The sequence below is a fragment of the Gopherus evgoodei genome, chromosome 3, assembly GCF_007399415.2.
Source record: "Gopherus evgoodei ecotype Sinaloan lineage chromosome 3, rGopEvg1_v1.p, whole genome shotgun sequence".
Classification (NCBI taxonomy): domain Eukaryota; kingdom Metazoa; phylum Chordata; order Testudines; family Testudinidae; genus Gopherus; species Gopherus evgoodei.
Window position 1 is genome coordinate 181,014,968 of NC_044324.1, and position 19,636 is coordinate 181,034,603.

The 19,636-nt window shown below is 40.7% G+C and overlaps 1 protein-coding gene across 6 annotated transcripts in view; it reads right to left on the bottom strand.

The window, feature by feature from the left end:
- RCOR3 (REST corepressor 3) overlaps positions 1 to 19,174 on the bottom strand; it is a 45,896-nt gene extending 26,722 nt beyond the window's left edge. For 3 of the 6 annotated variants that reach the window (XR_003999744.1, XM_030557584.1, XM_030557588.1), the window contains exons 1-7: positions 18,938 to 19,174; positions 18,291 to 18,347; positions 11,057 to 11,134; positions 8,446 to 8,498; positions 5,863 to 6,024; positions 5,344 to 5,468; positions 4,232 to 4,310 (exon numbers count right to left, since the gene is read on the bottom strand). Coding sequence is in view for 5 of the 6 variants with exons in the window: in XM_030557584.1 (XP_030413444.1) it covers positions 4,232 to 4,310; positions 5,344 to 5,468; positions 5,863 to 6,024; positions 8,446 to 8,498; positions 11,057 to 11,134; positions 18,291 to 18,347; positions 18,938 to 19,079 (696 nt within the window). In the remaining variant the exon portion in view is untranslated. Of the gene's footprint in view, positions 1 to 4,231; positions 4,311 to 5,343; positions 5,469 to 5,862; positions 6,025 to 8,216; positions 8,305 to 8,445; positions 8,499 to 11,056; positions 11,135 to 17,445; positions 17,506 to 18,290; positions 18,348 to 18,937 lie in introns of those variants that run through there. The other 3 variants (XM_030557585.1, XM_030557586.1, XM_030557587.1) reach the window with 3 other exon arrangements.
- Positions 19,175 to 19,636: the final 462 nt, after the last annotated feature.

A 19,636-nucleotide genomic window follows, 5' to 3' on the forward strand; every position in this document is an offset into this window, starting at 1 on the left:
CCTCTGCATCCCAGGCTCCTTATCCAAGTCTCTTTGTCCAGCCAGTTCCAATTCTCCCTCCACACACCAGTTCCTTGTTAGATCTCAGTGCCCACCCCCCATCAACTCCCAGTTCTCATGCTTAGCTAAGCAGTCAGTCCATCCATCCCAGTCTTCCCCCTCCAATGTCCAGTCATGTTTCCCATCCCACCCTCCAGTCTTAGTCTCCTTGGACTCCTTGCCCCCATCTATTCCTTTTCCTCTCCCGTGCTACTTTTGTCCCCTTTGCATTGAAGTCAGATGGATTCCTTCTCCTTGCTGCCCAAGTGCTACCATGTATGTGTGTGTCACTGAGTGCACAGAAGAGAGAGAGAGTGTTTCTCTGTTCTCATTTCCAGTGCCCAGCCCCAGCCAGGAGCAGCCACTATAGGGAAAGTGCCTCTGAGCGCCCACAGCCTTCGACTGAAGAACGCTCAGTCACTCCGTGGAGCTGGTGCACATGCAATCTGGTCAGCATTAGAAGCGGAGAGAGAGGTTCAAGCACGCTCACTTAGGTTACACTCTTTGGCTATTAGTTCTAGCAAGTCTCCGAGCCTCTGCACAAGTACTCAGTTTAACTTTCCAGTTTTTCAAAGGCTTATAACTTTGTCAAATATGTGTGGAATTTCACAGGCGCAACAAAAAAACATTAGCCGCATAGGAGCACGTAGGACCACATTTTTAAAAGGTATTTAGGTGTTGCTGAGCTCAGCACTGGTAGTCTGATTTAAAACCTAAATCTCATTTTCAAAAAGGAGTTAGGCATGTAGGAGTCTAAATCTCATCACACTGAGCATAGCAACACCTAAATATCTTTAAAAAAATAAAATGTTAGGCGCAGATTTGTAAATAAGTTTGCTTTGCCGATGTTTTTTAAAAAAACAAAAACTCACAATGTATTACTCCCTAGCTTCACTCTCTAGAACAGCTGAATCATTTTGACTGAAAATGTTCCAAAAGCCTAAAGCAAAGACCCGGGCTGGGTTTTTTTGCTTTCCTCAGCATGGGCCAGGGGTCACTTCCAGGTTTAATCTAGTGTAAATGGTGGATTCTCTGTAACTTGACATCCCTCAAATCATGATTTGAAGACTTCAGTAACTCAGCCAGAGGTTATGGGTCTATTATAGGGGTGGGTGAGTGAGGTTCTGTGGCTTGCAATATACAGGAGGTGACTGGATAATCATGATGGTCCCTTCTGGCCTGAAAGTCTATGAAAGCATCAGCCAACTATAATTATATGCAAAAAGCTAAGGTAAAAGAACCCGGTGTTAAAGCTGCAGAGCCAAGCAGTCAAGGAAATGCAAAAATTAAGGTTTCTTCCTGGCAGCACCTCCTAACTTGAGTGCTTGACTCTGCAACCTAATGACTGTTTTTTTTAAACTTTGTTTAATATATACTTACACTTCTCTATGATCTTAGTTACAGATTATTAAATTAATTCCTGAATTGCTCCACAGATTTAGGGGGAGCAGGGACAAACAAACAAAAAACACTCTCTCTCTCAAATCTGCTTGCCTACTTCATTATTTATAGGACTATCACTGTTCCCTTTCAGTTTTCTGCCATCCCATATTGCCATCTGCACACTGTATTTATTCCTTCCCTTCCTCCCCTCCTATCTAACTCTAGTATACATTTCTCCCTGAAATTTCTATGGGCTTGTCTTCACTACCAGGGAGATAGATGCTCGATTTAGTGGGTCTAATGAAGATCGGCTAAATCTCCAGTCAACCCCGTACTCCAGCTCTCCAAGAAGAGTAAGGTAAGTCAATGGGAGAGTGTCTCCCATCAATACAGTGCAGTGAAGACACTGCGCTAAGTTGACCTAGGCTCAGACAACTGTAACTACATTATTCAGTTAGCTGGAGTAGAGTAATTTAGGTTGATTCACCTAGTAGTGAAGACAAACCCTATGTTGTGATGTTGTGTGCCTTCCTCTCTCCACTACAGAATGTTTCATTCTATCTTAGAGGTCTCATTGAAATTTTGAAATAGATATATGCTTTAGAATAGATCAAAGCCAGAGGTTTTAAAAAACGATCTATATATCTTTTGATGACTCTACCTTTCATTTTTGAAGCAACAGCCATAGCTTACCTGTAGACTACTCTCAAAATTATGATTTTTGTTTTATAAAATATAGGATTTCACTACTTGGCTTAATTTTGCTTAGAAAGTCAAGGTCTGTAAGAATTAGAAACATCAGACACAAAATAAATCTTGATTTAGCTCTGACAAACTTATTAGTCTATCTGGCCAGTTTCTACAAAATTGTCAGCTATTTTTAGATTCTAGTTTTATTCTGTATCATATTTAATAGTTCAAATACAGTAATTCATGAAAGCAAATTGGGCAATTCTTTAAAAGAAACTTGTCCTCTTTTTGGGGTGCTGAGGACATTAGAGCATTCCCCCATTAGGACGGTTGGAACAATAGAGGCAGAAAGACTCTCTCCACTGGATTTGTGCCACACCAATTCCAAAAAATAAACAAACAAACAAATAAATAAATAAATATGTTGAAGGACACACAAGACAGTGGCAAAACTGAGACTAAGATCCATCTCTTTGGATTCCCAGTCCAATGCCCTATCCGCTGGTCCATTCTTTGTTCCAGGTTTCTTTTGGCAGAGATACAAAGTTGTATTAGCAGTGCTATTCCTTTAGTGTCTTTGAAAGGACCATTGCTAATTTGTGATTTTCTCACACACACACAAAAATCACGTTTGTTTTTTTTTTATAAACAGCAAATTTTCTAAGATTTAGAAATGTTTTCTCTCTCTTGTGGTATGGAAGACCCAAATGTGCTAAGGTAACTAAGGAAACTTACTACATACAAAGGGCATAGCTACACTTGCGAGTTACAGTGCAATAAAGGAGCCCCAGGTGCACTAGCTCACTACCCATTCACACTGGCAAGGCACGTAGAGCACTCTGACTTCATGGCTACAGCACTGCTGGTACTCCACCTCGGCGAGTGGAATAACGTTTGCTGCGCCCACGGCACCAGTGTGAACAAGGTGTTGCATTACTGCACTTTGATTGACCTCTGGAAATGTCCCATAATCCCCTTAAGCCAAGTGGCCACTCTTGTCATTGTTTTGAACTTGCTGTAGGAATGCTGACATGCCCTTTTCAAAGCTTTGTTTCTGACAGCTGGCTCCGGGACAAAGGAATGCTGCTTGCTTTGAGTAAGAGAGAGGCGGAGGGGGCGGGGGAAGGGAGGTTTGCTGCTGTCTGAACTTACAAGACAGCATGCTGACACACTCTCAGTCCCCCAGAAAACCACTCTCTTCCCCTCCACGTACGCACAACACACTCCCCGTCACACTCCGCCCCACTCCCCGCATTTGAAAAGCATGCTGCAGCCACTTGCATGCTGGGATAACTATCACAATGCACTGCTCTTTGTGGCGTTGTAAGAGCTGCTAATGTGGCCACACCAGTGCGCTTCAGCTGAGAGCGTAAGCACTCGGCAGCGTTTTCCCTGCTGCAGTCTCCGAAGGATAGTTTAACTCCCAGTGCTCTACAACTTCAAGGGTAGCCATGCCCAAAGTTGTATAAATATGTATAGTTTTTTCCTCTAGATTTTCAGTTTTAATAACCTTTAGAGTCTTATTTGCAAGAACAGAAGGTAAAGGGACACCATACTTCTGACTGTAAAGTTTTTAAAGATTAAAGATACTTTTACAGATACCAAAGAATTTCCTTCCCTCTTAAAGGGGCAAAGTAAGGTCGTATCCACCATAATTTCTACTAGAAAGTAGTATTAAAACAAATTAAAGATTTTATATTTATCTCCTCATTGCTTTGAATGAAGAGGACATGCCACACTTTGAGAAACACCACTTTGTATTTTAATGCACAAAGTACTTGATAACCAATTACTCAGCATCAGTAAGAAACTGGAAAGAGTATTTGACAGACCAGCTAAACAAGTGTCTCTTATTGATTAGTCTTGAGCTATTCTCTGAAATTTCTTCTAACTGGCTGATCAGCAATTTCTTTACTTCCTCTCTCAGGAAAGAGGGATGTTACATATAAAAGACTGAAATTGTCTCAGCAAATGAAATAGTAAAGGTTAGCTTCATTCAAAAAGCATCAAAAGCTTCTATATTTTAAACATGATATGAGGACTTCATGTTGGAAGTTATACTCTTTACAGAAGGCATCATGGAAAAATTACTAACATTCATTGTAATTAAGAGTGTTACCTCCTTTTTGGTTTCTTTTTTGGGATCATAATCACTATCATTTCCATCCATTGGATGTGCCTCTTCCACATCATCATCACTGAGGATAGACAACAGATGAGTAAACTTGGTCCTATTAGCTTGTTATTCCACTATTTTTGCTGATGCTATCTACAATTATACAGCTTACGTACATTTAAATAAATGTTATAGTCATACTGTTACAAGACACACAGAGACTAGAGTTATGGTTATTCTGGAATTTCTTTTGAAGACGCAGTACACCCTGGAAGCATTTTTCTTTTGTTAATCTTGTATATGTTGCCATAATTAAAGAAACAACAGTTGGAAAAAATTATTCTTCTCTTGGAAAAAACACCAAGCAGGAAGACTTGGATACATTTGGATTCACGTTTACGATGTTTAGGCAATAGCATTTCTGGTGAAATGAAAAGTAAAAAACACACTCAGGAAGTTCAGTGTGTCTGTAATAACTGGAAAGTCTAACTAGACTGAAAGCAAATGGATTTGATTTTGTAGTCCTTAAGTAACAGGGTCACTAATTATTTTGAATTTATTTAAAAAGCTTGCTTCCTTATGATGATATGTAGTTAGAACTTTTACTTCCATAAAAAACTAAACAGACCTCCATTTTTATGGTAAATACTGCTTTTTAGAATAATAATTGCATGTTAAAATTTGTTTTTAAATTTAAGGCTATTTAAAGGTTTAAAAACATAGTACTTTAAACTGCAGAACGCCAGTAAAACAATATTACTGGACATTTCAGCAATTTGTAGTTGTTTATAGTTACTTATTCCTTCCCTCCTAATCCCACCCCCAACCAAAACTTCTAAGTCTTGTTTCATAGGAGTTGTTTCACAAGACAATTTGCTAACCAGTCTGCCGTGCAGCTACTGCACTCGCCACAGAGCTGTTTACTTCCTAGAGCACAAGTAAAATACTGTTTGTCTGCTGAAAGGGCATAAATCTAAACTAATGGTACTCTCACCATTAGAAATGGCCCCTCCAGGTTAGAGGAGAGCATATTGTCAGAAAAATGCTACCATATCTGTACCTAAACAAAGAACTTCACTCTTGGGCAATTAGCTATTTAAAAATATTCAACCTACCTGTCACCTTGATTATTTCTATTGGCTAGTTTTCGAGCCTGTCGATCCATCAAGCTTGTCCTAGAGCGAGTTTTTTTCCACGAATAGTAATATTTTACAAGGCTTGCAATAGTCTTGTCTGGAAGCTAGAAGAATTAGTTCAAATATTTAAAAAATGCAAACTATGTAAACTAGTAGCTGAAGCATAATTACCTTACAATAACCCTTATATGAATGCTTTCTTAATTTCTCATGCATTTAGACAAAGGAGAAAACACTTATGTTTTTCCACTTAAAAAGCTATTTCATGCTTTAATCAAAAAAATCTCATGCCACTTTTGTAAATAAATTGAGAGGTTTTACAGCTCTAAAAGGCTAAATAATACAGAAGCAAAAACTGAATTTAAGTTTCTTAGACACAGTTCTCTGGAATAGGAACCCTATCTTTTAATATGTTTACATGGTACTTACCACAGTGGGGCTTTATTCTGATAGGAGCCTTCAGACTAAACATATTTATAACCAGAAATATTACCTTACCATTTGTTGGATCCTGTGAAAGCTCTTCCCATGGAAACTAAAAGCTTGTTCAAACAGGACTTTATCCTCAACCGTCCATTCATCAGGAAAAGGAGTGAAGTTAGGGAGATCCGCAAGAGACTTCTCAATGTTATGTTTATGCCAGAACAACATGCCAAGTGCCTTTGAAAATAAATAATCCATTTTTGATTTCAGCTGACTTGTTCAAAGCAGACTTGAGAAAGTTACATTAAAAAAACCTATGTTAAATCTGACTAAGAATCTGACATCAGAACCCCCACTACCAAAAGAAATTCAAACTTAAGCTTCTCTTCTATTGTGCCTATGTAATACAGCTTATAAGATTCTCTCCACCAATACTTTGATCAGTGGGCACTTTTGCATTCCATCCATGCTGCAATACCTGGACCAGTCAGTCAATTCAAGGTCAGTGTGGCAGCATCACCAAGGGGAGTAGTGGGGGCAAAAGACGTATCTAGCTTCAAGACTAAGTTTGATAAGTTTATGGAGGGGATGGTATAATGGGATAGCCTTATTTTGGCAATTAATTGTCTTTGACTACTAGCAGTAAATATGCTCAAAGGCTTGTGATGCGAGGTTAGATAGAGTGGGATCTGAGTTACTACAGAGAATTCTTTCCAGGGTTTCTAGCTGGTGAGTCTTGCCCATATGTTCAGGGTTTAGCTCATCGCCATACTTGGGGTCAGGAAGAAATTTTCCTCCAGGGCAGACTGGCAGAAGCCCTGCGGGTTTTTCGCCTTCCTCTGTAGCATGGGGCATGGGTCACTTGCTGGAAGATTCTCTGCACCCTGAACTCTTTAAACCATGATTTGAGGACTTCAATGGCTCAGACACAGGTTTGATACAAGAGTGGGTGGGTGAGATCCTGTGATCTGCATCGTGCAAGAGGTCAGACTACATGATCATAATGGTCCCTTCTGACCTTAAAGTCTATGATTCTATGAATTAGCTAGTATAGAATAGTGGTAGGCTCACAATCTGACCTACTTTCTCCTTCTACAAACAGATATAGACCATGTAGTTCTTTACTTCCTGGGCCCAACTCCCAGCCCATTCAAACAAAAAGATTTCTGCTGTTCACTGACCAGAAAGCTTCCCAGCCCTTTACCCTCACCTGCTGCATGTGCACATGCAGTAAAAATATTCATTAGGGAGACAAGATATTTGCAGTTTTAAAAAGGTGGCTAGTGAGTAAATAAAATACAATTTTGAAACTCTGAATACATCCTGAATGTCCTTTTAACAATCCCCACCTCTCAAATAATAAAATAAAATAATAATAATAATAAAAAACACCCTGTCTGGCTTGCATTGGGCATTTCCATTGTCCATGGCTGTGTATGATACAACATAAAACAGACAACTTTAAATAAATATCTTTACTGGGTGTAAATAGAGAGGAATCACTCTGTATTTCTGATAAAGACTCTAGAACAACCGGACTCCCCCAACCCCTAAAAAAAAAACCTTCATAGATTTTGCACCAAGGCTTGTTAAGGACTTGGGGAATACTCAAACAGAACTGACTAAATTAGTTTCATACACAGTGTATATGATCAATAACAGCTCATCATCTACCAGCTTTTCCCGTGCAACATTTTTCTACTGTAAGCACAAACTATCAGCAGTTTGTGTATGCAGACCTTCTCACAAGCACTGTATCTTTTTCCTAAAGAGCACTGCAAAAAAACAGTACAAGCTAAACTTTTTTTTCCTGTACACATTCTAGACACCACAACATTGTCTGCCTCTCCTTCCAACAATACAGATTTAAATAGCCAAATACTGCAATGAGTTCTCATTGCTAAGGTTTCATTATTATTTGCCCAACTCTTCCCCAAAACAAGGTTATACAACAGGAAGTTTTACTGGTATATCAATAACTGAACTTTTGTTTTCTGTTACCCTTACATTTACTGTATTCATTCACTTGGTAATTTTTAAAATACAAACTTGCTACAGATCTTAGTCATCAGTGTGAACTAGCAACATTTACCTATACTGTTTTTCATGGGCTAGTGATTAGAGTAGTAAAACCAAAATCAAGCTTTAACTATAACCTCTAAACACCACAAATTTTGAAACTTTGTTAGTGTTTTTCTTGCTTTGAAACGCACCAGTTGAATTATTTTTGTATCACCCCACTAGCTGAAATGCCTCTGAAACATGGAGAGCATTGAATCAATGTTCGCATTTAAAAATATTTTAAAAAATTCTTAATTCCAAAATGCGCAAGTCCATACCCAAAATTGCTTGCCTAAGAAATCGGGGGGGGGGGGGTTAAGTTACATAAACACACAATTACATGACATGCCCAGTGTACCGAAACATACCAAACCTTTCAAAACTCTGCATTACAAGCTGAGTATGTCATGAAAATAAAGAGCTCGATCTTTTGTAGAGAATCCAGACCATAACAGTATGCAGATCCATAAAACTGTAGTGCTTGCTGCCACGCCTGGAGAGAGATCGCTTTAGTTAATGGAAGCCAGATTAAAAAAAAGTGAGTTGTGTTATACTCATACAGGAAACGCCACATTAAAAATCATTCACAGAACTTACCTGTTCCACATTGTATCCATGTTTTTCCTTTGCTATTGCAATATATTCATCCACTGTAAGAAAGCAATGCCAGAATTAATTTCTCTGAAAGTGTTAGTTCTGCTATAAAATTACAAAAAGTTAGTCACTTAAAGGTAGCAAAGCAGAGGTGCAGTTATGGATAACTGATATCAAAGTTCTGATTATATGTTTCAATCCTTCTTCCCTACCTTTCGTACATTGCTTGTTTTCACAGGACCTGATCTTGGCAAAAGGTTATGCACGTGCTTAACTTGACACACTACAAACAGTTCCATGGAAGTCAGTGAGGTTTCTTGAAGTGTGTAAAATTTAAGCAGTGCACAAACCATTTTTCTATGTTTGTACAGTGCCTGTATTGTAGGGACTACAGTAATAAACTGTACATAATGGTGTCCACTAAAATACTTGTGTCAATTTTACCAATATTTACTTAGTTACCAGAGATTTGTTGATCGAGTGATCTTTCACAGATCTCACCGCTGGGGACTTTCAAAGAGTGGAGAATTGGGAGATTTCAAAGAGAAGTGAAAACTTTTATTTTAAACGTATATTAAACAGTCAGTTAATCTAAAACTCCCCACTGAGCTACAGCTGCATAATCTCACAGGTCCTTAGTTCTTAATCCTTTGATTTATCAGCATTATATTTAGCCATCCATGGAGTCAATTGTCAATAGAAGTGTATTTATGAAAGTCTGACCATTATCTTACCAACACTAAATTTGTGACTTAACTGCTATACTCTACTTATGTCTAGCCAAAATGCTTGGACCAAGTATCTGTCACTGACCTTAAATACAGTAAGTCCTCACTTAACGTATTGTTGTTACATAGCTGATCAATTAGAGAACATGCTTGTTTAAAGTTGTGCAATGCTCCTTAGAACGTTGTTTGGCAGCCGCCTGCTTTGTCCCCTGCTTGCAGAAAGAGCAGCCTGTTGGAGCTAACTGGTGGGGGCTTGGAACCAGAGTGGTCTAGCAGCACCCCTATAAGCTCCCAGTGCGACAGCCACCCAGCCGGCTATCAACTGCGGGGCAGTTCAGCTGTCCTTCCCCCTACTGCCATGTGCTGCTCTTCCCCTCTGCCTTGTAGCTGCTCCTGGGAGCCTCCTGCTTGCAGTGCACGGGGGGGTGGAAGGAGTGCTAATGTCAGGGTGTCCCCCTCCCCCCACTCCTGTACCCCATCTCCACAGAGCAGGGGGCGACAAGGGGGCGGGGGGATGACATGACAGGGCTCAGGACAAACAGTGCTTGCTGGCAGCAGCTGTCATCTCAACTTGCTGATCTACTTAAAAAGGCAGTGTACTTAGAGTTCAGCATACTTAAAGGGGCAATGCGCGTCTCTTTCTCTCACACACATACAGACACTGTGTGTGTCTGTCTCTCTCTGCCGTGCTGTGTCTCCTTCCTTCATTTGTGCTGCCTTGTAGTGTGTGAGGCTATATTAACTATGTGTTAACACTTGAGGGCTCAGCCAAATGCTAGTTCCTAGGAAAAGCCTTACAGCTAAATGAAATATCCCACCCTCTGACTCCACCACCTCTCTCGTCTGGTGAAAAAAAGTTTCCCTGCAACCTAATCCGCCTCATTTACATCAATTTCCCCATATGAATTAGATTCACTTAACATCATTTGGCTTAAAGTAGCATTTTTCAGGAACATAACTACAACATTAAGTGAGGAGTTACTGTATTCTCCATTATTAATTAACCCACCCTCACAACTGGAGTAAAGGGACATTGCTTGTTACTGGAAGGTGATATTTAAAAGTTATTATAAATTTATACGGATAACAAAAATATCTTAATGTGATAGCTGCATATATTAAAAAGATAAAACCAGAGATTTGGAAAGGATCTAAACCCTCAAGCTTTTGGGCATACATCAATTTGTTACTACTGTGATTGGGAGGAAACTTTCTCTGGGGTCAGGTTCTCATAACTGCCTAGCGCAAGGTTTCTTCCTCTGAAGCATATACTGCTAGAGGCAAGATACTGGACAAGACTGACTGCTGGTCAGATACAGTAAAATAATTCTTTTATTTTGATTATCTTCTTAGGTGATGACACAGAATAAGCGCTACTTTTCCAGTAAGAGGGCAACAGGTATCTATGTCTGCATAAGGTCTTCCCCTCAAATTGGTTCCCACTGCATTTCCTCCATGGTAACTCATCTATGCATACTTCCATAGCAACAACTTTTCTCCTGGAATTGTACAATGAAAATTTCTCAAGATTACATCTTTTGCCCTACTACGAATATACGTTGTAGAGACCAGTGGTAACAATACATGCATTTCAAGAGGTCTGAAGGCTTTATTAGACATCAAAGCCTTCATCCCAACCACTGGATGATAGAAACATTCCACCTTTCCTTCCCCCAAAATCCCCTGATTGAGAAATAAGTGGTTGAGGGGGAGGGGGTGGGAACACCACACATCAGCTTGTCTGTTTCATATACAGTATAACTTATGCAATTTTCCCACACTGCAAGAGGAATTATGTGCTAAAAATTAGAAGTAGACAGTTCATCAGAAGCAATTAATCAGTTCTAGTTAATAGGGTACAATTTTCTTGTGAGAAGAGGACTTACACTTGGCATCTGGAATACTATGGTATGGAGACCACACAAGCATCCCTCCATTGTCTTTATCAGTATATTTTGTAGCACCTGTAAGAAAAGTTGTTTAGTTTTTCTTAATATGACCTAAAGAACAGTGCATTCACAGTTATTTCCCTACACATATAAGACTAGCACAACTGAAGTAATCCAACTGTCATTCACAACTGGATATTAGAGATGACTCCAGTTACCAGAATTTGACAATTAAAGCTGCTTGCCAGGGTTGGATTGGATGCAGAGTTTAGGGATCATCATGTTGGGCTAGTTCCTAGTGTAGCTAGCTGGAGGCAGTAAGTGTGTTAGTTTCCTTGACGCTGACAACGTTACTAGTCTGATTTGTCATATGTTCAACATAGCTTCTTCATTTTAAAGAAGCCCAGCCAAGAACATAGCTGCTCGATGATGCTTGACCCTCAGAGCAAGAGAACAGATATACTGACTACTATATTCTTACAGAGTTAATAAAACCATATATGATATAAGCCTTGATTACTGCCTTTCTTACCAAGTCTCTACCCAGCAGTTAGAGTAGACACTCCTTGGGTTTATATAGAACCACAGTTTTCATCGAGCAGCTGTCTTTCTGAGGGAGTCCTGACCCATCCCCACCTCTCCTTACTAGCTACTGGGTTATTTATTTAAGTTACCTATTGGCTCCCCCCCTCACTCCAAAGATTCCTTCCTTTGTTTTTGCATTATCTCTAGCTAGTAGGAAAATGATCATTTTGGAGGAGAGATGTTTTCTGGATGTGTACTTATTTAGTCTGTTTTCTTCCTTTAGATTTGTAGCATTTTGTATTTGGTACTGTCTTTGCAGACTAATACCAGTTACAGATGTTATATCAAAATATGATAAGCAAAAGTTTAATTTTAAATATCAACCACTTTCTACTCTTTGTTTATAAGAAAGAATTCCACTTTGGGTTAATATGAATACAGTGGCATCACAATTAGTTATGCAAATATATTTAATGCATCTCCTTCACCTGCAGCACAAGTCAAATATTTGTCAATCTGAACCAGCAATAGTAACTGAACTTTTGAATGTAGGATAATTAAAGACAATGAAATAAAAGGATTACCAGAATACATGTTTGTGGGATGTTCAAGTTCAACATGGACATCAAAATCAACTAATTAATGTCCTGGCCACCAACAGCTATTACATATTCAAGTTTAGAAAAAGATTCAAAGCTTGAAGTTATCACAGAATTATAAAACGTAGGACTGGAAGGGACCCTGAATCTGAGGTCATCAAATTCAGCCCGCCACACTGAGGAAGAACTAAGTAAGCCTGGACCACCCCGACAGGTATTTGTCCAAAAACCTGTTCTTAAAGACCTCCACTGTCAGGGATTCCACAACCTCCCTTGAAACTCCCTCATAGCAGTGTTATTTGTACTTCAACATAATCTTTCATACAAGAGCCTCAAAGCACTATGCAAAGAGCTTAAAGATATAAAACTAGTATTAAATCCAAAAAAAATAGTAAATAAAGAGATGATTTTATAAGTCTGAAAAACAGAACTAGATTTTTTTATTTTTTAAATATAAACAGCGAGCGCTGCGTGTTATCTTGAAGAGTGTTCAGCAGCGGACTAACTTTTCCAAGGGAGAAGTCAATTGAGTCCAAAGCTGAGCACTTCCTATCTTGTACTCAGTGATTTCTTTTTTAAAACCTCACTCTAAATAAGGAGATTGTTGTAAAGATTGAGACAGAATTTTTCAAAGTATTGTTATTTAAAAAAGCCAAGTTGTTTAAAAAAAAAAAAAAGAAGTATCTGAAATTTAAGGTGCTTCAACTTTTTAAACTTAAACCACATTTCTAACTATTTAAGGGAAAAAAAATATCAGAGTCCACCTGGGTTACTTATAAAACAATGTACTTATAAAACATACATACACACAAGTCAGCATTTATAGAGTTTATTCTGAACCAAGAAATAAGTCTTGAACAAGACACCATTCAAGTAATACTGAAAAGGCATGCTAAATTTTAAAAACACTCAGTATTTTTCATACTATAAAAGTAGTATCTGTTATTTATAGCCAGAAGCTTTGTACCTGGAATGACCATGGAATGAATAATAATTCCATTACGCCCCATTCCCAGGAGTTAAGCCAGTTAGATTTAGGCTCAACTTCCATGTTGCTATTCCCTCTTCATGTCCTAAAAGGGTGTCACACTGTTCCCTCCTACAGTAAAGCCCACAGATGGAAGGATGAAACAAATAAGGAATCCTTCCTCTTTACCATCTCCCACATATTCTGCTGCAACCTAGATCTGATAGGCCACTGCAGTGTGTCCTGTAAGGGACTGACTGGGGGTGGAAGAGAGAAGAGAAGTTGGGGTTTTAAAGGTTGTATAGGTGGAAGGTTGGAATATTCTATGGGACAAACCCTCAGACCCTTCAGATCCTTTTAAAAATGGGTGATGTTTTTCCACTGCAGAATGGATTTCACACGAACAGTAACCTTTTCCGGGTAATTTTCATAGAGAGATGTGAATCCCCCTCCCTCTATATATGACCACTCACTCCCTGAATTCAACCAAGCAGAGTTCTCCACAGGATCCAGGAAGGGAGAGGGTGCAGGGAAAGACCATGCTGAAGAGGCACCTGACCCAACTGCCTTCAGCACAGGAGGAAGAAGTCCATGTGGAGAGGACCCTTTACATGCAATGTAGGGGGAATGATGCGTTCCATGAGAACTGGAATGAAAGTAAGCTAGCTGAGGAAAAAGGACTCCAGCTCAAAAGACAGCATGTCCTTTGACCGGCCATTCCATTCTGCTTATTGATAAGAGGGAGCAGCAAATAGATGGAAATACTAGGGAAGTTAGAAACTAATAAATGTGAAAGGAAATGAGCCATCAGCCAGGCAGGATTAGGCAGAGAACTATGCAGGGCTGAAAAATACTAGAATTCTCAGTGTAAAAGGTCGACCAGTAAAACCTCAATGTAAGCTTCTTCTGGTAGAGCCTGTATGTTGCACTGTGCATTGTACATCACCACGTACGTCAGTGCTGCTCAGTAGTTAATACTTCAAAAATAAGATTCCATCCAACTGAAGATGGCCTTTAATTCATCAGTTCTCCTATTTGTTGCTGTGCTAAAGTTATTCCACTATAGATTTGGAATGTCACCTGTTAATTTTGAATTAATGTTAATATAGCAATTTCTTAGGCACACAGGGGGACACACTGAGAAAACATGATGGATACAAAACTGAAGACCCTGGATTTGAAGTGAATAATACTATTAAAGGGATGTGTCAACTTCAAAAATACACCAAAGACAACTAACTGAAAGCGCAGAGAAATTTGTTTCTATTTTACTTTGTGCCTTCAACAGCACTTCGTATGTAGTCAATTTCTCAGCATAGTCAGGTTATTTGGCTTGGGTGGATCTTTCACTCAGAGACAGGGAGAATGAACATTTTAAAAATAAATAAGCAAGCATATCTGGAAAAACTGGCAGAGGAACATGGGGGGGAAGATACAGTATGTGAGACGAAATACATTTTAAAAAAGCTGAGTACAACTTGTTCTGAAGAGCTTGTACTGAATATAATGGAGAATATAAGAAGAGCAGTTCTGATATAGGAGAATCTCTGAAACAAGAGTGATTAAGGCCATGAATACTTAGATAGACCCATAAAAGGGCCTTAAAAGACAGGCAATATCTTAAAGTCCACAGGGGGCTCTTCTGGACACACCTGTGAAAGCTCCAAAAATAAATGGATCAAGTTCAGGTTGTAAGCCTTGCTGAACTCCAAATAAATCTAAATCTATCAGATTTAGCAGAAAAGCCAGACACAGGACCATCCTTCTCCCTCCCTATTCTAAATACAACCAAAACCTTTCTCTGCTGCCCATGTCCTCTCCTTTCTTCCTTGAAATACATTCAATTGACTCATGAGTCACACAATGACCCATCTTCCAACACAGCAATTTCTTTATCTTCTCTTCCTGGAGGAACCCAAGGGCCCATGAGATTTAGAAAAGAAACCAGCTTCATGATATTGACACTTCTATGGTGTCAGTGGGACATCAGTAAAAATAGGGGCTTGTTTGATATGGGATTGAGGGTGGGTAGGACAAGGACAAGGAGACTTCAGTTTTAGAAGACATATGAAACAGAAAAAGCAGCAAAGAATCCTGTGGCACCTTATAGACTAACAGACGTTTTGGAGCATGAGCTTTCGTGGGTGAATACCCACTTCGTCATGTATCTGACAAAGTGGGTATTCACCCACGAAAGCTCATGCTCCAAAACGTCTGTTAGTCTATAAGGTGCCACAGGATTCTTTGCTGCTTTTACAGATCCAGACTAACACAGCTACCCCTCTGATATAGGAAACAGAATGAGTAGTTCAAGTGACAAACCAGCAGGAGATGACAAAATCTGGTTCAGTTGGGCAGAAGAAAATCAAAAAGGTTTATTTTGATAATTGCCTAATTTCAGAATTTAGGCCAGTTATTTTGTCAGAACTGTTTCTCCCATGCAATACATTTCTCTTATTCCTATTAGAGAGGTATTCTTGTGTAACTTAGGTGTTAAAGTGACAACTACATTATGTCTCTCCAGCTGTTCTATTTAACGATAATATACATGTAGTTTTCTTTGGTCACACAATAGATTATTTTAACATTAAGGATGTGAACATTTAAAAAAAAATTGTCTGACACTGACCTCTCCTCATGCTGCTCTATTCTCAATTAGAATCCCTTTTTCATGTTCTACAACGGCAGGACAGCATCAGTACTAACTCTGAATTTTATGACAACTACTTAAGATCAAATGGAGTCCATCCAATTATAATACTTAACATCTAGTTTACCATTATCTGAGTGTCACAACTTTAATAATTAAGATATTTTGTCATTTAATATAGCTACTTGCTCAACAGAAATAATTTCAATGATGTAATTTTTTTTAAATTTGATCAAATGAAGCTGAGAATTCACTGCTCACACATGCATTCAAAATCCATTTGTTTTGTATGTACAACTATCAGAGGGCAAAACTGGGCGTTAGACTTTATAGGCAGTTTTAATCAGACACTGATTTTTCTCACTGTTTTAACAGAATGAAATTTTAAAATTTCAATTTGATGGCTACCTACCTAAAAATCTAATGGAGTGCACCTAATTAGAACATTTAACACCTCAGTATACTCTTCATAAGAGATATCTTAATGCCAAGACCAAAGACATCAGGAGAGACATTTAGCTTTAAAGCTATAGTGTTATATTTAAAAATAGATATACATTTAACTTTAACAGGCATTACAAAACGTATGTCATCTTATTTGCTATTAACAAAAATGTTGATTTTTCTCTTTTTAAAGACAGTGACCACTCCACAGCATGCACAGCTTTGTTACAGCATGATGTCTGGCTTTCAAACTAATGATGCCTCATAAACCTGATCAGAAAGGAGAACAATTGTTCAGATAGATTTACAAGGCAGCATCTCTTTCGTTAACACACAGCCTCACTAACGTGGTAGATGTTTATTCTTACAATTCATGGGAGCAGTCATTCCAAGTTGAACTGTAATTTTGTAGTACTAGTATCAAGAAGACAATACAGGAGACATTTTAGAAAGATTTCCATTACTAGTTCAGAAACAGTGAGAATTACACTTCTACATACAAAAATTTTTGTTAAGCGGATAATCTTAAGTTCCTTCCTCTAGATCTTATGCATAAGAGGCAGGAGTACGCACAATCCTAAAAGCAATGCTATATTTTTGGATTATAAAGACAATTAAAAAATATGTAACATTTAGTTTTTTCACTAGTTACACAACAGAAACTGTTTTCAGAGATCACTTCTAAAATGACTCCCATCCATTATAAGCTCTTGAATACAAACAAACAAATTAATTTTATGCTGGTAATTTCAATTCTACTGTATGTATCCATAACACATATGGTGTTTAAAAGAAAAATTTTAATTGCAGAATTGAATGTCCTATGTTCTCTCTTCACTACCCAGTTATTTAAAGTATTAAAACAATTGCTAAACATTTTGCTTCTCTAGGTGGCCTGCAGGCAGAACAAGCCTAGACTGCATTTCAGGAGTGATCATTTTTACCTGTTAAAGCAAACACGTTTAGACTTACTAATGTAAACATGATAAGCTTTAACCATAACACTATTTATTAATACAAACAGAAACCTGAAGTATGAAATAAGGTACTAGTTTCCAGAGGAAACCTCCTTACATCCCCCAAATTCCTAAGCGATGTACCCACTTCTAAGACAAAATCATTTTCAAAACTGCTTCCAAACCCAAGAAGCAGGCTAAGGGCAACTAGTTCCCATCGACAGAAGCTCCAACTTGGGAGGTACCATGGGAGGAGCTCTGGCCCAATCCTCTTCCAGGCAGGAATCATCTGACAGCAATGGAGCCTGTTTGGAGAACAGGAAAGTAGACAGGCTTCACTGCGACCACCACAGCAGGTCTGACAATTGCGCTTAATACATTATTACTCTACTATAAATGTACACAAAATAAGCGTCTGATGTTCAGCTTATTAAGACTGAATGTCAGACTGTATGTGCCTAGCCAATATTCCTTTCTTCCCCCACCCACTGTGTGGGCAAGAGAAGCTAGTCTGCAACAGTACAGATATTGAAACTACTCCACCTTACAAAACAAGGTGCTTGAAAACCCAGCAAAATGGGTCTACATTTTAGAGGTGCTAGAACAAGGTATCCACTGTTTCTGCAAAGATACAACTTCTCCCACCCCACCCCATAGAGGTCACATTAAGAGCATTATAAAGCAAAAAAATTTTCATTCCCTCTTGTAACCTGCAACTCCTATCTACGATGGGGGGGGGGCGGGGGGCGCGAGAGGGGAAAAGAAGGAGGGAGGGAAGAGACACTGATGCTTTGTCTGTAGCCCTGCCATCCAATCTTGGTAAATTAAACACATCTTTCCCCCTCTCAATGCATTTCTCCCCCTCAGTCACAGTGCAGCTGCTGCCCCTGCAATGCTCCTGTGACTGACATAAAACAGCAAACACAAAGCCTAAAACCAAAAATCTACGTTAACCTTTGCAAATAGGATGCTCCCACACAGTATTCAAGTGAAACACACACACGCATCCCTCTCTATTATAAATCATATAACCCCCCGTTTTCAAAACAGCAGCAACAAGATGTCACGTTATAGTACAAAAGCTATTTACCAGGATCAAAGTCTGGGATTCGAGCTTGATATTCTGCTCCGACCCGCATTCCTACATCTGCGATGCAAGAGAAAACAAATGCATTACTGGGATTTTATCTTTAAAGGGCGGGAGGATGAGAAGGGGGTTGATATTTAAATGAAAACTGTGAGATTCAGCGATCTAGGCGGTCTGCACTCAATCCGAGGCAACCAACAATCTTGCAAATTCAAGGGCTGCTGCCTGAGACCCTTGCGCTTCAAAAAGCCTCCAACCGCATCTCCTACAACAGCGACGCAAAATAAGAAACCCCTCCCCCCACGGATGAAGGTCTATTACTTAGTGAGGGTGGGAGTTATTTACGGGAATCCTGGCGGCCGCCCCAGACACTTCGCGCAGCGCAGCGCACCTCCACCCCAGCCCCACATGGGCAGTGTGGTGCAGCACAGCGCGCGCACGCGCTGGCCGCCTAGTGCGCTGCGCACACGCGAGCCATGGCAAGGCACCGCGCGCGGCCGCCGGACCTGCACGCGCGCAAAGGTCCGAGATGCGCAGTCTCCCGCGTTGGCCGGCGCAGACGACAGCGCTCGTGCCCGGAGCTGCGCTGCGCCCCGCCCCCTCCCCCGGAGCAGCCTCGCTAGGCCCTGCAGGGAGTCCGCGGCTCGTACCGTGCTCGTCGCCGCTATCGCCGCCGCCGCTCTCCGGCTCCGAGTAGTGCCCGTTGGCGGGGCTACTGCTCTTGGTGCCGTTGGGGGCCGCCCGGCTCTTGCCCCCCAGGAACTCGGCTCCCTTCTCCATCATGCCCGGCATGGCGGGGCGGGGAGCGGCGGCGGCGCTGCCTGACGAGGGGGAAAGTTAATACGGAGCCGCCATGTTGCCCCCTCCCCGCCCCTGCTGCTCCAGCCGGCGCCTCCGCCCCCTCACACTCTCCCCCCCACCTGGCCCGGCCCGGCCCCTACGCAGCCCACGGCCCGGAATCCCTCCGCGCCGGCCCGGCCGGATCTATCCCGAGGAGGAGGGGCAGGGCAGTGGCGGAAGGATTATGGTCGGCCACGGCGGTTCATGGCCGTGGCTAGTAGCTGCTTCCGCCACTTCTCCCTGCGGCTGGGAGGTGGGAACTATTTAATGTCTCTGGCCGCGCGAGGATCGGGGGGAGGAAGGAGCGAGCAATGAGCGTAGCGCCAGAGCAGCCTCTGCGGCGACAGGGGCGCGTCGCAGCTGGTCCCTGCCACGCACCGAGGGGAGCTCTGCTGGGGCTGGAGGGGAGCGACAGGCTGCGAGCTGTGCTGGGGCGGGGGGAGGGAGTGAGTGATGCAGGCTGAGAGCTGTGCCCTAGGGGAGGGCGGCGGGTTTACAGGCTGCGAGCT